This window comes from Haliotis asinina, chromosome 15 (assembly GCF_037392515.1).
Source record: "Haliotis asinina isolate JCU_RB_2024 chromosome 15, JCU_Hal_asi_v2, whole genome shotgun sequence".
Lineage (NCBI taxonomy): Eukaryota > Metazoa > Mollusca > Gastropoda > Lepetellida > Haliotidae > Haliotis > Haliotis asinina.
Window position 1 is genome coordinate 14,739,794 of NC_090294.1, and position 23,010 is coordinate 14,762,803.

A 23,010-nucleotide genomic window follows, 5' to 3' on the forward strand; every position below is an offset into this window, starting at 1 on the left:
ATGCGAAAGACAACTGTTGGAGCATCAAATTGTTGACAATAATTATAAGAAGCGCCCTACAATCTGCTTTGTCTCCTGTGGGAGACAAATCTCACAAGAGGAAGATGCGGTTGGTTGGATGGCACGTCATCGTATCCCAGTTTGATCGATGCTCATGCTGTAGATCATTGGATTGTCTGGTGAAGACTTGATTATTTACTAGCCGTCGCTGTATAGCTGAAATATTCCTGAGTGCGGCATTAAACAACAACCAAGCTTAAGACGGACGCTACTCCATATTTTTCGAATTCTGTGGGTCACTTCTCAGTCTAAGTAAACTTAGTCTCAGTGTATTTCGTTACCCGACGCGACCTCCCATAAGGTTTTGTTAGACTCAGTAGTGGAGTGTAACGAAAAGTACTGAGGCTAAGTATACTTAGACTGAGTCACTTCTAAAACTCATTCAAGAATATTTTGCGCTGAAATATTGAGCCCGATGTGTATTTATGTGGTGTGTTATGCACCTGTGAGTGAATGTTTATTTACGTGACAGCCAGTAATATGCAAACCAGTGCCTGTAAATATTTGATGTGTCACGAAGGCCCAGAAAAGAAAATATGATTCAAATTGCGAGCGCGTTCCCCAACTCAACACTTAAACACTTAAACGGGATCGGATTGTCAGACTCGCTGAAGTGGTTACCACACGTCATCGTACCCCAACTGGCGTAATTAGATGCTCATGATATTGATCACTGGATTGGTTCAGAATGGATTATTTACAGACCGCCGTCATATATGTTGGAATATTACTGCATGTGACGTAAAACTAAGCTTACTCACTCATGGTCTCAATCACTGAATTGTCTGGGCCAGACTCGGTATTTACATTTATATTCCGTATAGCTGGAACATTGCTGGAAAAGTAAACCAACCAACCGCCAGTCGCCTCTTACGACAAACATTGGTTTCTGAAGACACGAAAGTCTCCTTCCGATCACGTTTCCAGCCTCTTACGACTAGCATTGATTTCTGGAGACAAATTCTATCCAGATCTTCACGAGGCTCACCCTTAGAGGTGGACTGTTCATCACATTTGGTAATGTCCAAATATGGCTCGAGTAGCGGTGAATTATTTTTGTTGTAACCCTCATCATCTTGAAAGGGTCGTTAACTTGGTTAATGAACCTAATGCATGCAAACGATGTAGATCCAGGTTGGAACTGGTTCTCAGCATCCCATGCTTGTCGTAAGAGGCGACTGGTGGGATTGGGTGGACAGGCTCGGTGACTTGGTTGACACATATCATCGTATCCTGATCGATGCTCATGCTGTTGATCACTGGTCTGTCAGGTCCAAATTCGATTCTTTACAGACCGTCGTCATATAGCAGGAAAACTACTGAGTGTGACGTTAAACAAACAAAAGAAAAGTATATAGATCGTTGCTCATGATGTCAGTCACTGGACCGTCTGGTCCGATTATTCACAGACCGCGGACATGTACCTGGAATAACGCTGGGTGTGGCCTTAAACACATTTACGACAGGTTGATTGTGATCAAAGTGATATGGTTGGTTGGTGGTTTGACGCATCACCCAGCAATATTACAGTATATGGCGGCGTTTTGTTAAAAAACAAAACTAGGCCATACAATCTAGTGATCAACAGCATGAACATCAATCTACGTACACGGGATACAGTGACATGTGTCAACCAAGTCAGCAAGTTTCAACCACCCGATTCCGTTAGCTGCCTCTTATGACAGTCTTGGGTTGGTGAAAACCAATTCCAACCCGGATCTTCACAGGTGCAAAGTGGTAAAGACGTTTCCGTGGAGAACATCAAAGCCCTCAAGGAATACAGCCCCAACGGGCGTCACAAAAAACATGATTGCGAGAATACTGAATTAATGTTTATTACATCGATACATTAAACTGTTTCGATGATCTGAGCTAAGTACATCTATAATACATCAGTGATAAAGCAACAGTGTGAAGATGCATCCTTTGGATGCAGTACAGGCAATAATTACAATTAAATTATTTGTGTATTAAGTGGCTTGTAGCATCACGTCTGTTGTATCACGGTAGTTTTAGCATTAAGGACTAGTACTGTGTCTTTCTGAAAATAATTCATGTTTTTCTTAACATTTTTATACAAACATAATAAAAATGAAAATCACATACATACATAGCCACCCCATCATACCCAAAGCACCCGATCCTACTTTTATTGGAGGTCACCATTTTTGTTTCATTCGCCAGCTTGTCACCGGTGACGTTCATAATGAATCCCTACCAGTGAACAGCCTCTTACAGAACTAATAAACTGCTCTGTTTTATTGTATTGAATATTTCGATCCGCCTGTCACTTCTGAGCGCCACGGTGTCAACGCCAAGTTTGGTGTACCGTAGGTGATATATTTGTGTTTTGCGAGGGGATTCTTGTGCACAAGTCAACATTTCCAAATCGACGTGGTCAAGATATGAATCTAGACTGTCTTAGAATGTCGACACCCTATAAGCTTAAAACCTGGGATATTCTTCATTTGGATTTGGGAGTCAAAGATCGATTAAGATTCATATGACGTAACTTTCGAAAGTTATGTGGTGGTGCATTAAAGTCTTCAAGAAGAGAAGAACCATGTCGGACTTTAATATATGAGTAAGATGTAGGACACCACGGACTCGTATTTTCTAAAATATGAAAAATAGAGCCAACAAAATGAAAAACAGCGTCTCTGACCGAGGCATGACACGGATTCTGGGAGACACAAAATGAAATTGAGGTTAAACTGATGTACCGTGCACAGAATCATTGTTAATGTATTGACGATCAGAGTTAAAAATTAAAATAATTTACACAGATTATGATAATCATATTGCACGTGAGATCAAATCAAGGGTTACGAAGCGGGCTATGTGCGCATGTCTCTCCTCCATAACTGATCACCTGAACACTGTCATGCTTGTCGGGGCTGACTTCCGGTTCCGGATCAGAAGATCCTGACCTTGAACACGTAACACAGGAAGTGAGTTTCGTCCGCAAGCGCTCCATCATAATCCCGTAGACAAAAGGGTTGATGCAAGCGTTGCACACAGCAACGCAGTACGTTGCAATGAAAACTTGAGATGACATGATCATTGTATCAGCTGCCCCATCGTACAGAATGAGGATCATAGAGATGAAGATAGGCGACCACATGATCCCAAACAAAAGAACAAGAAGGAAGAGGGTTTTTACAACTTTAAAATCCCGGATGTCACGTCGACGTCTGACGTTTAAAGAGTTCATCCATATGCTCGACAGGTTTCTCTGATTTTGTAAAATTACGCCTCTTATTTTCCAAAACTTCCTGAAGATCTGGAAATAGCTCCAGGACAGGAGGAGCAGAGGAAGAAGAAATCCACAGATGCACAAAACACTTGTGAAGAGGAAGGACACTTTGAATTTGTTCTGTCGAGGCCATACCAACGTGCATATCTCAACCTTCACGTTGCCCATGGGTACACTTCTGACGTTGAAGTAGACGGCGAGGGGCGTGAAACTGATGAAGGCGAACGCCCAGACAACGCCGAGGATGACTATGGACGACCGTGGGGTCAGTCTTGTCTTTGACCGTCGGACGATGCACATATATCGGTCGATACCTATCAGCGTCATTGTCCAGATGTCCACAAATGCGCACACTGACCCCGTGTACACCAGCAAACTGCACATCACCGACCCGAACACCCATCGTTCTGTTATCCGAGTAACTGCAATGAATGGTGCCACACCGCTGAAGCACAAATCGGCAATTGTCAGGTTGCATATGAAGCACGTGGTGGTGCCTCGGTTTCGTCTCTGTAGCACGAGCTGCACGAAAACGACAATGTTTCCGACAAGGGAGATAACTGTGAGTAGGAGGAAGATTATGGCTTCAAGGTAGCCAAGACTCGGAGATATTCGGTTGAACTCGGAGAAGAATGTGAAGAAGCTTCTGTTTCCCCAGCCGTGCACGACGTCAATGTCGTAAAAGTAGGAGGAGTTGAGGTGGCTGTACTTGGGACTCGCGGTCACCATAGTGATAGCTGAAAGTAGACAACAGCATTATTTAACTATTGGAGTGAGTGAGTGAGTGAGTGAGTGAGTGAGTGAGTGAGTTTAGTTTTACTAAGCACTCAGCAATATTCCAGCTATATGGCTGTGGTCTGTACATAATCGAGTATGGACTAGACAATCAAGTGATCAACAACATGAGCATCGATCTGCGCAATTGGGAACCGATGACCAATGTGTCACTTACGTGAGCGAGCCTGACCACCCGATCCCGTTAGTCGCCTCTTGCGACAAGCACAGTCGACTTTTATGGCAAGCGTGGGTTGCTGAAATTTAACTATGGGACAAACTGGAATTCTATGTTACATTTATATTAACGTACAGCATATGATGTGTCACTATTAAACATGATACTGACACATTTGGGTATTGATCTCTGCTGCAGTGATATTAACATAGAACGTATGATATATATCTAATAAAATATTAATATACCTGAGTAAAGTTGAGATTCTCTGTTACCTTGATGTGACATGTGAGTCAGTATCAGACAAGGTACCTATGTGTTTGTGTACTAGCGCCTCTGTTACATGAAATGTCATGTTACATTGATATTAACGTATGATTTGTGTCAGTATCAAATATAACACTGACGTAATCGAATAAGGTGTGAGTCTCTGTTACACTGATATTTACGAACAACATGTGATGTGAGTAAGTACCAGCTACAACACTGACGTACGCCAGAATAGATGTGAGTCTCTTATGCAATGACATTAACATACAACGTATGATTTGAGTCAGTATCAAACATGACACTGACTTATTTGGCTAAAGTTGGGCTTCTCTGTTACATTGCTTATGAACTACAACATATAGGATGAGTGAGTACCAAAATTAGCTAGCATACTGATGCGCTTAAGTTAACATGGAAATCTCTGTTAAACTTATTCCCTTATAACGTTACGTTGGGCATTGTTCACAATATCATCTCTGTTACAGATGTCATAACCCCAACCAACATGATACCCCGGGAAGCGGCAGCCTTTCAAGTCTGTAACATTACAGTGTTATCATCAAACCACAGGCAGCCTTTGTCACCATCGCGTTGTGTAAGTGAGCTCATCTGAACCGGGGCGATGGAATAGCCTTGTAGTTAAAGTGTTCGCTCGTCGCGCCAAAGATCAAGTTCGTTTCCTCACAAGGGTAGAATGTGTGACGCCCATTTCTGGTGTCCCCTGTCGTGATCTTGCTGGCACATTGCCAAAAGCCACGTAAAATCACACCCACTCACTCACTTTTTTCTACACAAGCATCAAACCAAGGTTATGGAGACCCCAAAGGGACCATAAATTCGATATAACCGTTGTTTCTTGTACTCATTTTGATAAAGCCAGTGACCGGGACATTTACAGCAAATGTGTTAAACCTGTACACCAAGTGGGCGTGACCAAGGACACAATTCGTTAAAAGCGTACTCGTGATAGACGTAGTGAGTGAGAGAGTTTAGTTTTACGCCGCACTCAGCAATATTCCAGCTATATGGCGGCGGTGTGTAAATAATCGAGTATGGACCAGATAATCCAGTGATCAACAACATGAGCACCGATCTGCGCGATTGGGAACCGATTACATGTGTCAACCAAGTCAGCGAGCTTGACCACCTGATCCCTTTAGTCGCCTCTTACGACAAGCATAATCGCCTTTTATGGCAAGCATGGGTTGCTGAGGGCCTATTCTACCCCGGGACCTTCACGGGTCTGACAGACATGGTCTGTTGTGCTATCTGATTAAACCTTATACTACGGTTATGGTGAATCTAACGGGACAGCAAATTACCGTTGTTCGTTGAAAGCAAGTGGCTGTTACAACATGTGCGTTGAACATGTACACTAGTACATTAAACGCGTTTCCAAGCTAGACCAAATATTAGAACAAAGACAGGTGTTGACAAACACGCTAGGCGTGAGTGAGTGAGTGAGTGAGTTTAACGCCGCACTCAGTACTGTACTGTCTATAAGGTACATAACACATAAAGGTCAGTGAGTCTGAACACCGGATCCTGTCAGCCACCTCCTACGACAAGCATGGGATAGTGAACCAATTCTAACCCAGATCTTCACGGGTTCCTATTCTATACAAGAACGTTCTTGTCTGTAAAAAAAATACACACGTGTTATTGTTCGCACGTGCCGCTCGCATTAGGGCCACTCACGTGTACAAGAAATCGTTACTGATGTTGACACTGTCTGAGATCGATTAATCTCTCTGGACCAATCTTCTGTCAGTCTTATTGATTATGCTCTTCATACAGTTTTGATTAACTTGGCTATATTTTTATTCGAGCATTGGCTAGTGATACTGGGAGGTAAAATTAAGCCCGAGGCAACTCCACACCATTTTGCGCGGGAAAGGAGAACTGGACGGTACTATCGGTGCAATATACTAATACCTTCAGCTGTCCCAGCTGGGAGGCATTTAGTGTTTGAGGATGACAAGCTAACCTTCCGCATCACCACATCCATCGAGTGAACGTAGATGAAGTTTGTTTCACGCCACTTTCAGCACTATTCCAGCAAAATTACGACGGAGGGCATCCGAAATTGGATTCACACATAGGACCTATGTGAGGAAATTTGGCGTGACGAGCAAACGCTTTAATTGTACCCGACACCCATATATTGCCGTGGATGCTTCACACCTTTTCCATCTGTATCTCTTTGAAACAGACCCGTGAAGGTCCCGGGGTAGAATAGGCCCTCAGCAACCCATGCTTGCCATAAAAGGCGATTATGCTTGTCGTAAGAGGCGACCAACGGAATCGGGTGGTCAAGCTCGCTGACTTGGTTGACATATCGGTCATCGGTTCCCAATCTCGCAGATCGATGCTCATGTTGTTGATCACTGGATTATCTGGTCCAGACTCGATTATTTACAGACCGCCGCCATATAGCTGGAATATTGCTGAGTGCGGCGTAAAACTAAACTCACTCACTCACTCTTTGGAGCAATACTGGAAGCCGAGTTCGTCAATCCTACAGATTCCTCGGATCGTAATGAGGCGACTCATATGTAGTATCCCTTGTTCACTGAATGAGTGTTTGACAAGTCGTGGCGATATTACTCGCTACTGATCTGAAAGCATCCACTTCAGAGTTCCCCACCTTACCCTTACGATCACTAACATCATTATCCGTCATAACACCTTCCGTTATCAAGCAAGTGATAAACGTGTTAGCATTCACATCCAGACGGCGTATCTACTGCAATGAAGGTGTTGTCTGCTCATAAAAATTGAGACCCGGCTAGCTGACTTGGTTGACACGTGTCATCGTATCCCATGCTGTTGATCACTAGGGTGTCTGGTCCAGACACGTTTTTCATTTCACAGTCGACCGACAAATAGCTTGAATATTGTTGAGTGCGGCGCAAAACTAAACTCACTCACTCACTCACTCTAAAAGCCACTCAAATAAGACACCTTTAGAAATTCATACTTGCGGTTGTAGTGAGTTCTAAATTCGTTCAATATCACCATACAACTATCAAATAAACTAATATCTCTTATCCATGGAAATCTGAAGTCCAAGTATCTCCGGTATTTACTTTCATTTGTATAAGCTCTGCCTCAGAAAGCATTGTTCGTGTGCGTTTATCGCGATCGGCAAAGGAAGTAAGTAATTGTAGGTTTAATAATAACACTATCAAAGTCTGTTTGACAGACCGACTGCTAAAGGTCCTCAAGTGCTCAATATGGCATATACCACATGCGGGCTGCAGCTGAAACCAGGTGATGTTGACATGCAGCTGAAGCCATCATGGAAATACGACCTCCCCCCAACCTGCCTCTCCCTCCCAGCTCTCCGACACCAAGCCACAAGCACACATGTCTCACATGAGGATTGGCAGTCAAGGGTCACTGACAATCGCAATATAAATATAGATATTAATATAGATGATTATCATGTCAATTATTGTCAATGGCAGTTTGTTGCGATGTGATGCCGAGGTCATGACACGTGGCCTAACTACAATTACTTGATGCACGAACCGACAAACATTACCCCCATCCCCAGTGCACACGCACTTTGGAAACAATGGCATTTTTCATGAAGGCCACGTCGAATAATCAGATAATCAGTGTATCAGATATTTTTGGAAAGCCTGCTGTCACGGAATATACGAATTACACATACGTGAAGGACACTCCTCAGTACACTGTTCATGCAACTGGGATACATCGGAAGACAAGATTTTACTGTCCTAAATTCATAACGAATATTCGAATCACAACGAGAGACAAACACGGGGTTTCCAGATTGTATTGTTCCAGAATCACTGCGAGAGACAAATATGCGATTCCTACATTGTGGTATCCGAGAATCACTATGGGAGACAAACATGGGGTCCCTAGATTGCATCGGCCTAGAATCACAAGTGCAGACAAACATGGGGTTCCTAGACTCTATTATCCGGGAATCACGACGGGAGACAAACGTGAGGTTTCTAGACTGTATTGTCCAAGAATCACTACGGGAGAAAAATATGGGGTTACTAGATTTATTGTCCCAGAATCACTACGGGAGACAAATATGGGGTTACTAGATTTATTGTCCCAGAATCACTACGGGAGACAAACATGGAGTTCCTAGATTGTATCGTCCTAGAATAACGATGAGAGACAAACATGGGGTTCCTAGTCAGTTCTGTCCTAGATTAACTCCTCGGCAAACTACTGATGACCTACCGTGTAGCCAAATATGGCATAATTGTGCTGTAACATTTGCAAATTACGGCCAAATGATATCGGTGACGCCCTACATGTTATAGGGCTACATGTTATAGATACATGAAAACATAGCAATGAAACTGTAGTCTACCTGGCCATGTAGTGCATAGTCATTTTATAAAATTTTACTTACACATGTATATATCTATCTGTAAAACACGTTGATGTCCAACTGTGTTTATATTGAAACAATGTCTTAACAAAACCTGGAAGAATAAGAACGCTAATTTGATCAAAACATCGTGAAAACATAAATTACTTTCAAGTACAGTTCTCTCAGAGGAGAAAAAGTTTACCGAGTGAAATTATATGTATTTTGAGAGAATGGGTGTCAGCCGAAGCAGTCAAGTGGATTCTGAGGAGATGTTTACATCTAGGAGAAATACATCGTAAGTGAATTAAGTAGAATGATCAAATATCGAGTAACCAGGACATTGACTGGTCCCTAGACTTGCACAAGTCTCTTAAGTGATTATTAATAACTTAAAGTTTACTGTCTAAAATATATTCATAACAAGGACACGCTGTTCAGCTGTCAGATGCGCGCTTGCACACACACACACACACACACACACACACACACACACACACACACACACATACACACACAGAGCAGGATAGAGAATATCCAATTATACACATCCATGCAGTCATATTCGGTGCAGTCAACACACACACGGCTACAGTACAATAAGATAGAGTACAGTCAACACACACGCGTCTACGGCACAGAAAGACAGAGTACAGTCAACACACACATATCTACGGAACAGAAAAATAGAGTACAGTCAGCACACACACGTCTACGGTACAGAAAGATAGAGTACGGTCCACACACACACGTCTACGGTACAGAAAGAGAGAGTACAGTCAACACACACATATCTACGGAACAGAAAAATAGAGTACAGTCAGCACACACATGTCTACGGTACAGAAAGAGAGAGTACGGTCAACACACGCACGTCAACAGTACAGAAGATACAGTCAACACGCACATGTCCAGCACAGTAGGATAGATACATGTTTCTTTTGTTTCTAAGTTGATTTACGCCGCACTCAGCACTATTCCAGCTATGCTGTCGGTCTGAAAATAATCGAGTCTAAACCAGACAATCCAGTGGTCAACAGCATGAGCATCTATCTTGGCAATTGGGATACGATGACATGTGTCAACCAAGAACCAAATCAGCAAGTCTGATCACCCGAGTCCGTTATTCGCCGCGTATAAGAAGTCACCTCTTATAACACATCACACGTCATCATATGAAACACCCTGGTAAAATAGTGTTTTAGCCAGTGTGGCAGATCTGAAGTCAAGACCCTGTCACACAAATTACGTGTATGAACAAAGAAAATCAAGTCCCTGAAAGCGTAAAAGCATAACACATTCATATTTTTAAGACTAAAACAATAATGAAGTGTTTCCGCGTGTGGAGTAATGTTCGGATATAACCCGTCAATGACTGCAGTGTTGTGTCAACACAAAGAACAGAGTATCTCACAAACAGGATCCATTAAGGCGCTACGTTCAGATCATGAATAAAGAGTGACGTTTGTTAGGAAGATTAGTCATTGTTGAACGAAAACGGGAGTTAACCTGTCAGCATTGCAAGTTTAACCTTTTACAAACCAGATATTTTAAAATATAACTGATTTAATCTGTTCTACTGTAAATACGGTGTTGTTCATGCTATTGCGCCAGAGGCGCTTTTTTAAACTGCGGCACCCAACCTTACAGGCATTTAGTAAGATAACCCGTCATCTTAAGTTTCACGTAAAAATAATATAATTGACAATAATATGAATGACATGAATTATGTTATAATTGGGAATACTCTGTCGTAGCAAAGGACAGATTTTTGTACTTTTGCTGGACTGAGTTTCTCATACGTGATTCCAACCCACATCCTCAAAGTCAGGCAGCTATTCTCCTAACACAAACGTAATCGCCTAACCTGCTCAGCCACCACGGCTGCAAATTCACTGTCTATATTTCCAGTGCTTATGTTTTGGAAAACGCATAACATACCATTTCCAACGTTATTTCTGACGTGTAAATGCATTAAAACAGTGACGTCAGATTGCATTTGCGTTCAATTTTCAACTCCCTTAATCAATACGCCTAATGGGAACTAAAATTCACATTTTGTTTTATAGAAATCTGTGATTTTGTAATCCAGTGATCATCAATAAAAGGCTGTATTTGGCCGATGTCGATTAAAAATGTCATTAGAGAAATCCTGATGCGTGACAGTTAAAGTTGTGCAATGAACAGAACAAAATCATCTTTCAAAGCAGCTTAATTCTATTTTCGTGAAGATAGATAAAAAGGAAAAATTGCAATACAATACTCACGTGTCATAAACCTGAAGTGTGACTATTCACGTTCGTAAACATTGCATAGATCAGTTAACAAACAAGTTGTATTTCAAAATGCTTGTGATACATCTGTTTGTCAAGATCTACAAAACCCCACCTCGATATAAACACACATCTGTCTGCAACGGCTGTACGTGAAGCATTGACACGTGACATGACGTCACAAGTGTTATTGGTGTCAGTTTCGTTTCTTTCCGGAATTTAATTACACGCACCTCTGTCAACCAGAACATTAGCACTTAGCCATTAAAACTCAGCACAAATGTATGATCGGTCGTGGAACTAGGAAACTAAAGACCGAACAAAACTGAGTGATATATTTTTTATATTTTTATATTTTTTTCAGTTTGAAGAGCTTTATATACACAGAGAGTTTCTGCTTTGTCTGCTCGAGAGTTGGTTCCCGTGGCGCGAGCAGACAGGTTTGTACCAGATGTTTAACAGCCACAAAAATAAACTCGTAGTCTAAACAAACTCAATTTGAAGTTTAAATTTCCCAAAGAAGACACAATCAAAGCTTTGGCACATGTATGTTTATAAACATATGTCTGTCCAGACATGGCAAACATTGATAGGTTTTCCACAAAATGTGATTAAACGACAAGGAAGAGTATTTCCTACAGGTTAACTATTCCCGTGTCCGTATGTAAACCTACTAAAATGTGAGACGAAAACAACTAGACCATGATGGACGCTCCAAACAGTAAGTGAGCATATTTTTACGCCGCATTATTACAGCCTTGTCACGACGGTGTACACAAGAAATTGGTTTTACACATTGTACCCATGTGGGGAATCGAACCTAGATCTTCGGCGTGACGAGTAAACGCTTTAAGCATGAAGGTACTCAACCGCCCCATACACAGAAGGATTTTCATACCACTTATCGTCGTGTAGAGTGAATGAGTGAGGGAGTGTGAGAGTGTGATTTTAAGCCGCTTTTAGCAATATTTTGAGCAATATCACGGCGGGGGACACCAGAAGTGCGTTTCTCACATTGTACCCATATGGGCAGTCGAAGCTGGCTCTTCGGCGTGGCGACTAAACGCTTTAACCATGGGGACCCAACCGTCCCCTACACAGAAGGATTTTCATACCACATATCTTCGCGTAGAGTGAGTGAGTGAGTGAGTGAGTGAGTGAGTACCAGCAATATCACGGGGGACACACAACAAATGGACTTCACACGTACCCATGCGGGGAATGGTACCCGGGCCTTCGGCGTGTTACACATTAACCATCCTTCTACCCAACTGCCATCGTCGCGAAGAACAAACCTATCTTATTCAAACTGAATAAGAGGAAAGAAAGAGGATTTAAGAATACACAGGGGCCGAGTGGTTATTTGGAGACAACCGTAAGTCCGACTTATCAGCTGTTTGCGACATATCGGCGTGTAATTAAGAAAGTTAAGAAAACAACGCAACAGATTGATTATAGAAAGAGGAAAACGACGACTCACCCTACAGTTCAACGGCAGTTGGCCTTACCTGGTTATGTGACATACAGACTAAGTGTTTTCTTCATCATGTCAATACAAATCAGTTTAATCTTGACTTTGACGTGTCCATTCTACGATCGATTTCATCCCAATGATATAGCATACATTGTATATCCGGAGTATGGGGTCTTACGTAGTTGTATTGTGATCTGTACAAAATTTGATTCGTAAATGGCCGCTATGTAGTGATATCAGTGGGGAGGACATCAGTAAAGGGACAATGCATTCTCTGTTGTGGAAATCAGATCTGGGGTCTTCGATGAGACGACCGAACTCCTCAAATACTTAACAAGATCTGTTAGGATCTAGGTCAAATTGGTCTTCAACACCCATGCCTGTCAACAGAGGCCTATTGACCAGGGCCTCCTTTCACAAAGCACTAATGTTATCGAAAGTCACTAAGGTAACCTTGGTGCAATGTTAAAGAATGGAGGAAGGGTTGCTTTGTGAAAGGACCCCATTGATGCATGTCATCGCATTCTACTGGCACAGTCGTAACTACTCGCCTCTTTCCGTGGCGTCCCAGCTTGCCGGAATCACACGAGTTGTTACGAATGTCCAGTGACATTGATAGATACAACCGTGTCAATCACGGGATTGTCTGGTCCAGACTCGAGTAATATACAGCAAAATGTAGCTGGTAGCTCTCAGTTCAGCGTTAAACAGAAATGAACATTATTACGACCATTACTAGGAGAATATCTTTGTCAAAGCAGAAACCTTCAAAACTTGAATGCCTGCCAGCACATGTTGAATTGCTTTTGCCATTATCAAGCGCGGAAATTTTTACAGGGTTTAAAATATGTTACATCCTTTAAAACTGGTGCTGGAAAGTTTGATCCATGTCAATGTCAAGATTCAGAGGCCACGAAGGAGAACCTGTTTCTGGAAAACCCTCGACAACATTCGAACACATGGAGCCCCATGCTGAGGAACTCGTTAATAGTCCAGCTACATGGCGACAGTCAGTAAGTAGTCGAGTCTAGACCAGATAATCCAGTGACTAACATTGTGAGGACTGGTCTCACCATTTTACAGAAGTCCATACACACATGTGATGATATGGCCGGATTGGTACAATGGACTCGGTAGAGAATTCTTACCAACAGGAGAATCGTTTTGTGATTTTATTTAACACATAAGTGGTCAGGAAAGGAACATATACATCCATGTTTGAGGTTGACTTAAACTGAACAAACTGTTTAAATTGTTATTCACGGGTCTGGTCATTATTTAATTTGAAGTTCCAAACCTGTACCAAAGACTGGTTTGGTTTGGTTGGTTTGTTATTACGTCACACTCAGCAATATGTCAGCAAAATGACGTCGGTCAGCAAATCTGAAGCAGACAATCCTGTGATCAACAGTCTGAACACCAGGATGCGATGGCATGTGTCCACAAAGTCAGCGAGCCTGATCACGTGATCATGTTAGTCGAGTCTTGTGACATGCATCGGTTGCTGAAGGTCAAATCTAGCCCGGATCTTCACGTGTCAGGTTAAGATCGACGTTCTGAGCCGTTGTCACTTCAAGTGATGAAGCGTACGTGCTAGTTAAAAGAACAATTCTTTATATTATCAACTGGTTCATGCACTACAGAGCGCGTGCGCAGATCAGACACACACAGTCATGGCCTCATCTACTCGCGACAGAGTGCTTCCTTCCTGAGCTGCTTAACACTAATCAGATGAAACACACTGTACACGCAGGATCAACCATCCTAGCCGAAGCCCAGTTCATGATCGGGCCTGCCTCTTGATATTACCCTCACTTACACAATTATAGCTTTGAAGGTGACCTGCCTACAGAGGTCGGCTTCCTGAATAGCCACAAATACTATATATTCAAATTGTCCGCTGTTACTGTCGCATTTGGAATACGCTAAATGAGTGGTTGTCAGAATCCCAAACTTGCACAAGGTTCAAAGGTAAAAATTAATAGCTTAAATAATAATTTCTAAAACAACAATACATAACAGACTGTGGGCACTTAGTTTGCTCTGTCACTTATCTAGCCTTGCCTCTTGGAGGGATAAAATTCCTATACATCCATGGACTCAACGTTCAGCGCAGCCTTGGAGCAAGGCTATCTGTATCCAAATACATGTAAACCAGTTCATAGCAGTTTATAATTCATCTGGAGATGGCCATCTCAGGTTGTCCAGTCAGGGAGAGTGGCGGGCAGTAGGTTGTCAGTGCGGGTTATTTCGTCTCAGGGTTAACCTGTCACACAGTCCCAGAACCACATTATTTTATCTACAGCCTATAGCCCTCTCTGCAATGCTAAAGCAAATCTAGGTTTCATCTGATTCAGGAATCTGTGCTCTCCCTTGGGTTCCTTTTTAATTTTAATTTGTTACAATCAATATCGTATATTCACAGAATGCAAGCGTTTGTCTATTTCGGGGTGATTGTTTGATATTCGACATGTTTGAAATGGTGATATTTTGATCTATATTTTAGAAACCGATATCCACGTAGGCTCAACCAGACATTGCGTAGAAAACTGTAACTCAGCTAGACTGTCTTTCGAGCATTAAAATACACAAACGTTATTCTTATCCTTACTCTAAAAACATTCTCTCCTTACATCTCAATCTCTCCCTTTGTCGGGGCTGTGGGGTAGCCTAATGGTTAAAGCGTTCGCTCATCACTCCAAAGACCCGGGTTCGATTCCCCACATGGGTACAGTGTGTGAAGCCCATTATCTGGTGTCCCCCGCCGTGATGTCGCTGGAATATTGCCAAAAGCGGCGTAAAACCAAACTCACTCACTCACTTTCCCTTTGCCATCCACCCTCTGTTCCTCTCTGTCTTTCTCACAGACGCACACTCTTACCACCTCTCTTCCTCACACTTTCTCTCTCACACACACACACGCCATCTCACTCTTCACTTCCTTTTCACACTTTTTCTTTCTCCCTCACAGTCATACATCCTCCCACCCCCTCTCTTTCTCACACTTCCTGTCTCTCTTCCTCTTTACCACAGACACACACTCTCTCATCCCCTCTCTCTCACACACACACACTCACATTGCCTCACCCCGCCCCTTCTTTCTCCCACTCTGTCCTCCCCTCTCTCACTTATCCCTCAAAACCTCTTATCCCTTACACTATTTCCCCCTCCTTTTTCACAGAAACACACACACTTTCTCATTTCTTCAATCTTTCTCCAGTCTATCTATTCTTTGTCACTCACCCCCCCCCCCTCTCAATCTATCTACCTCTATCTCTCTCTATCTCTCTCTCCCTCTCTCTCTCTCTTTCTCTCCCCCCTCTCTCTCTCTTTAGCCCTCACTTTATTCTCACTCACCACAAGTCGCCTTACTCATGTTTTCAATAATGCTCCCCCCCGGCCCTCTAAACATCGACAATGTTCTCCTATCAACTTCCCTTTCCTTTTAGTGTCAAAGACCGAAATATCCATTACCCCCAATTGTGAAAGACGTTCCCTCAATAACTTCATACACCAGCATATGTTCCATTACCGATATCAAAGCTCGTGGGACAATTTCTGTTTAGAATATGATTGACATCTGGTTATGCGCAACTCCATCCATATGTCCTGCAAATGCCGACCAAATCTGACATTTGACACCCGACTATTGAGTTCCCTTGAAGCCTGAGGAAACAAGAATAGTACAAACTGTTTTGAAACGCGAGAAGAATTTGTCTCCATCGTAGTCTATTGTTTCTGAGGCTGTAAGGCCAGGGGTGAAATTTGTATATAAAGTGACGGGCTCCGTCTCGTGTTTAAAACGGTACTTGTCCATATGTTGCACTTGCTTGTTTTTCTACTCTGTCGTGTATGTATAAGCGTCTCCTGTCTGGACGGACTAATGAAGTGCTTCAGTAAGGGCTCGCTGAAATCAGAGGCTCCGATGTCTTGATATGGGAAAATGATGCTTGTAGAACATGCCTGCGTTAAAATGGTATTAATTTGACATGAAAACAATAGCAAAACTACTCTTAAGGACGCGCCGTGGAATATTCTGACTCATCTATATCTTGGGAGTTTTTTTTGTTGTTGTTTGGGGTTTTTTTGGTTTTGTTTTTTGTTGTTGTTTTTTATATTTTTTTTATTTTGAAGCAGATCATTTTCTCATTACACAAAACATAAAGTTCAGGTCAGGAACCGAAATTTTCCTATCAGTTGACTTGTTTGTGTCAGCTATGAGCTAATAAAGTTACTTTGTCCTGGTATATCTTAAACAAAGTACCACCATACCACGTTCCTACAATACAACAGAATACAAACGAACAGGCCCTGAAGGTCCCTGAATAGGCCTTCAGCTACCCATGCTTGCCACAAAAGGCGACTATGCTTGTCGCAAGAAGTGACAAACGAAATCGGAGTAGGTTGACACGTGTCATCGGTTCCAAATTGCGTAGATCGATGTCCATGCTGTTGATCACTGGATTGTCTGACCTAGACTCGATTATTTACAGACCGCTGCCATATACCTGGAATATCGCTGAGTGCGGCGTAAACCTAAGCTCACTCACTCACTGAGCAGGGGACCAAAAACAAGGCTTCACTCATTGTAACAATAAGGGGAACCGAACCAGGGTTTTCATCATGACGATAGAGTAATATCTAGTCTCGGAAATGAACACATTTTACAGAAAAAAAGATTAATAAATTATATTCATCAATTACAATAACACTGTTGTAATCTAGATTTGCCGCATATTCATAGGCTGTTTTAGGTATATTTGTGTCTGTATGACTGACTAGTATGACGCGCGAACACTTCTGCCACATGCAATATGCTTCAAGATGACATACCTGTATATGCCAGCTGAACAACAACTGTAAGTATACTGTAAATATCCTATGATCTTCCTGTCAAACATCACCCTACCCATATCAGCGGAACTCTGCATTACAAACCATTAATCCATGTACCTCCCCTGTCAATGAATACAACCTCAACCAGTGAGTGCAACCTCCCGTCCCCCTCCGTACCAGACACCATTCAGAATCGTGTACTTTGACTAGAACTGAATTATATCCCATTGACAAGCCTAAAGTTGATTTAGGTCGCCCTCCGCACCAGCAAGTCACACTATAACTAGACAGTACTAATTAACGCTACCACTTGACCGAGTTCTGTCCCCAGAGGAAGACATAACTGGTTTCCTGATTCGACAGCGTTTTTGACAGCTTCGTCAAGAGTGCCAGGCATCTTCTGGCCACCCAGATGTTTAACGTATCATCTCTGGGGCTGGGAATACAGATAACGGTGCCGAAGGGACAGTATTGGATAGCCCCAGGGGTAAAGCATGTGATGAGGGAAGGTTTTGGTGAATGAAAGACACCGCCTGACGTTGGCACTGTTCGCCTCGTTATGGTATAGACCAAGGTCGAAGTGTCACCTAGAAGGGTGTGAATGAGAGAGGGTAGTTGTATCGGTTGTCGTGGTTGTTGAAGGCTTTAGAAGATGGAAAAAAGGAACTGGCTAAAAAATGAATAAAACTGTCATATAACCGCAACAAAGTATCACATGAAGCGTATCATGTACACGTCGCTCGACAAGACACAGTGTGCTCCATGAGAACAGGGAAGAAAAAACATCTCACTGAATGTGACAAGACGCCAAATCTTGCAATGAAATAAAACATATCCAAATGTTTAACCCTTGAAAACTTACAACACTACGAATAATCCTTGAAAACTTACAACACTACGAATTCTAATATTAACCTTATTACGTCCACTACATGCCTCCCACCCACAAGTTTACTTCCGGGTTATCCAACCAAATGAACGTTGACATTCCTATGCATCTCACACGTCCTTTACTTTTCTCCATTAAATACACACATTGGAGCACAGGAATGACATAAAGCTTATTTACATTGACTGAAAGGACGATCATTTTGTCGTTCCCTTGGCTGGTCCAGCGACCTATTTCTTGTTGAAGCTTATTACTTACAGAAAGTCGGAAGTTGTCACGCCTTGAGGTGTTTTTGTCGACTTGTCATCGAACTTCAAACCACAAACCCTTGTTCTTCTGCAGCGCCCATTTCCTTGTTATGTAGGACGGGGAATGTATGTAAGTGTGTGTGATTAAACACAGTTTCGGTCAGATACACGGATATCCATGCCGATTGTCTTCCTAAAGAAAATAATCAAGATACTAATACTAAGAATTTTATAATAATATACGTGTAATTTGGGGAAGGGGTTGATTAAAGCAGCACCTCTTCCACTTAAGGACGAGCTGTGTCAGAGAATCCAGTCACTGACATATGCTACTCAAATGAAGTTAAGGAACACATTTACTCACATTTTACTACTGCTAAGAAATGACGGAATAGGTATATAGTAACACGCAAGCCTTCGTGACATGGCAGACTGACCATAGTTAAATGAAATAGTCAAGTGTTCCTTAACTTCATTTGAGTGGTATGTGTAACTGTTACGTCTTACGTCGAAGTATGACGCGCAATGTGCTAACTCACCTTACCTAACCACCAGGGAAATGTTCAACTGTGAAGTGCGAAACAATCTTACTGACTAGATCGTGGGTGTTAGCTAAATTTTCATATTCCAGAAAACACATGGGCTAAGAGGCGTGTTGACGTAAATAAACGCCGCAAGATCTACCCAGTAATCATATATCTCCATAACAGAAGAGTCCGCTAAAGACTCCAGCTATAGTGTGAGCAAGTGTAAATGAATCACTGTTAAATACTGATAATCGTCAGGAAATCACGAAGAGATGAAAACATCCTACCTGACTAATGGCACACACAAACACACCCACAGGCGTGTCAATTGTTCACCTAAACAACCACATCACGTGGTACAAGTTATCACAGGAAATTGTATTAAACATAAATATTTGTCTCCAGTGCGCCAAATTTGGAAATGTTTTCTGCATGCATACCGCTAAAAAATAAAATGACGTATTACGGCATTGTTAACGTTTAACCATTGTTAACGTTTTTGTCATGATTATACTTTCATTATGTCGACTTCATGTCATTCCTATGCTATGTGACTCTGGCGCTTGCTTCCGTTGTCATCATCAGTTCCAAAGTTGTAAATTCCAAGAATTTATGTCCTTGAACCCCAAAGTTCCAAAGGTGTTGTTTCATTTACAAATGCTATTCCCTCTTTTCGTGAGACCCCATTGCCGACATGCTTTGACGAGCACAGGAATGTTAGAAATGTTGAAAGCCGTTCCCTTCTACTCAAGTTTACATCTTTTTTAAAAAATTATCATCAACGTCTTACATGTTTATGTAGGATCGAATTAAGTCGGCAACTTAACGATTTCATTTAAAAAATTGGAAGCACGGGATGTAAGATCTGGGATAATACAGACTGAATCTGAAGTTGATGAAGAACTGTGATATTTTACTGCTGCAGAAACATGACACCAAATGAACTGGCTGAGATTGTGAAAATTCTGATTTTTTGGTGGACAATTCCAAATAATTCTCGGTGACGTGTTTAGAAAGAAAATATGCAGAGGGCATGTTTTGTCTGTACGGCGCGACGATTCCTCGAAATATCAAAGCCATGTTTTGCTTAAATGCTTTTCTACCGGTTCACTGCCATCGAGTATGAAGAAAACAAACGTGGTCGTTTATTTCTTTTACGCCAGAACTGCTTTTTAATTGTTAATTAAGTTACGGCTGCTAAGGAACGTTTCGTCGAAAAAAAACCAAGAAATAAAAAGGAAAAGCGGAAGAGATATGCTGTTTAAGGTCAATGTACATGGGATGGAGCGGATGTGAACAGAAAACATAAGGCATGAGGCAGATAACTAATTAGCTTTAAATAAGGGCGATTCCTTTGTGATCATATCCTGACTTAATGGGACGAAACATGACCGTGATTTTAATCTCATTGTTCATACATAATTTATTAAGAATACTTTGTCATATGTTTTTTGTTTTGTTATGGCGTCTTACATCGATAGATGCACATTATCGGAAATGAGGTCTTTGTTAACTGGTACGTCATGTTTCAGCAATGATGTTTAGTACAATGTATCAGTTTGGGTATATTTGTACAATGATGTTTAGTGCAATGTATCAGTTTGAGTATATTTGTACAATGATGTTTAGTACAATGTATCAGTTTGAGTATATTTGTACAATGATGTTTAGTACAATGTATCAGTTTGGGTATATTTGTACAATGATGTTTAGTACAATGTTTCAGTTTGAGTATATTTTTACAATGATGTTTAGTACAATGTATCAGTTTGAGTATATTTGTACAATGATGTTTAGTACAATGTATCAGTTTGAGTATATTTGTACAATGATGTTTAGTACAATGCATCAGTTTGAGTATATTTGTACAATGATGTTTAGTACAATGCATCAGTTTGAGTGTATTTGTACAATGATGTTTAGGACAATGTATCAGTTTGAGTATATTTGTACAATGATGTTTAGGACAATGTATCAGTTTGAGTGTATTTGTACAATGATGTTTAGTACAATGTATCAGTTTGGGTATATTTGTACAATGATGTTTAGTACAATGTATCAGTTTGAGTGTATTTGTACAATGATGTTTAGTACAATGTATCAGTTTGGGTATATTTGTACAATGATGTTTAGTACAATGTATCAGTTTGAGTGTATTTTTACAATGATGTTTAGGACAATGTATCAATTTAAGTATATTTGTACAATGATGACCCATCTTCTTCCATACAGTGTATGTATGTGTGTGTATGTGTGTATGTATGTATGTGTGTATGTATGTGTGTGTATGCGTGTATGTATGTGTGTGTATGTGTGTATGTGTGTGCGAGTGTATGTGTCTATGTATGCATGTACATTCTTGAAATTGATGCCCAGTGAGAGTCTGAGTGGTTGAATGTATTTTTACGACGCGTTTAGCACTATTCATGCAACATCACGGCACACATTGTATCCATATGATGACCTCCTGCTGGACACCTTAGAGATAAATGTTGTATTCACATTGTCACGTGCATCGCGATTACATCAAGCTCTCTATCTGTTGCAGGATAATCGGATTTGCATGATGTCATGTGTGAAAAGATAATGTCAAGTTTATAAGGATGATGTCACGTGAGTGATTCCAACCCTGCATTGTGTCTTTGTGAAGACAATCGTATTAGCATGATGTCACGTACACAACGATAATGTCACGTGCAACCCGATCAACCTGTTTGTCAAGATTAACAATTTATCAAGTGTAGATAACGTGATGTGAATAAACAGGAAATGTTTACATCGATCACGTCACGTGTTTGATGCTTTTTCCACACGTAAACCGTCTCATTATATCTGTCAGAGTCAATATCAGAGATATCTGTCAATATCAGAGAATACAATTAAAACACCTGATTTTATCTGTCACAGAGAATACATGTGACCATGTATTCACACCGGTTTCAGCAGATACATGGCTTTTATATGTATGTATGTATGTATGTATGTATGTGTGTGTGTGTGTGTGTGTGTGTGTGTGTGTGTGTGTGTAGGTAGGTAGGTAGGTAGGTAGGTAGGTAGGTAGGTAGGCAGGTAGGTATGTGTGTGTGTGTTTGTGTGTGCGTTCGTGTGTGTGAGCGATAGAATGAGACAGAGATGTTCCTAGACAGACAGACAGACAGACAGATACTAGCAGAGAGATAGAGCGAGCTATATGTAGATTTACAAAATCAACCAAGCAACTGCCTTCGGTTATAGAGGGTTCATTGCATAAAAGCCTCACCTTTTGTAAATTCATGCATTGGGATGTACCTCGACGCCACCTGTCTCTCAGGCACAAAACTTCAAAATAAACTGCATCCAAATCCAAGAATACGGAATGTCAACACTTCTTTACATCCAAAAACAGTGTTTTGTTCATGAACATTTCTACTGTACCATATCAACACCTACTCAGTACCCGCTCTGCAGAAGGTGTGTCGCTTGACGCAGGACACGGCCAAGGTGTAGAACACGTGTGGTTGGCACTGATGTGAACTGGTCTGTCGCTTCCTCTTCCAATAGCACCCAGGTGCTGCCGCCTGCAACACGACGCTCAGGACCTTCTGGACGCTGGCTGATTGAACGCCATTGGTTAAGCATTGAGGAGTGTCGGGTTGCATTTTGTAAAGGTCTACGATTTTCTGTAGCTATTCCATCTGCTGAAAAGGATGTTCTGAAAAGCTGGAATTGCACTTAATGACTTTCGTGTTCCTTTGTAAATAGGGTAAATACTAAACGATATGCTTTCGTTGGTACTATAATTTCATTTGTTTGTCATACAGTATTAATATTTAGACGTGAGAGATGCAGTTGTAACAGTGTTGAAATTTGTAACATTACTACT

General features: G+C 41.5%; 1 protein-coding gene across 4 annotated transcripts; it reads right to left on the minus strand.

Moving 5' to 3' along the window:
- Nucleotides 1–1,879: 1,879 nt before the first annotated feature.
- Nucleotides 1,880–22,732, minus strand: LOC137266005 (free fatty acid receptor 4-like). 4 transcript variants are annotated; one of them, XM_067801503.1, is made up of 2 exons: nt 22,408–22,732; nt 1,880–4,053 (listed from the first exon to the last, which is right to left on the minus strand). In XM_067801503.1, exons 1-2 carry the CDS (start codon nt 22,424–22,426, stop codon nt 2,879–2,881), a joined length of 1,194 nt encoding a protein of 397 aa, XP_067657604.1. In that variant the 5' UTR covers nt 22,427–22,732; the 3' UTR covers nt 1,880–2,878. The 4 variants fall into 4 exon arrangements, with proteins under 4 accessions (XP_067657604.1, XP_067657606.1, XP_067657605.1 ...); XM_067801505.1 differs by lacking the exon at nt 22,408–22,732 and adding an exon at nt 17,482–17,586 and having other exon boundaries at nt 1,886–4,053; XM_067801504.1 differs by lacking the exon at nt 22,408–22,732 and adding an exon at nt 11,169–11,336 and having other exon boundaries at nt 1,886–4,053.
- Nucleotides 22,733–23,010: the final 278 nt, after the last annotated feature.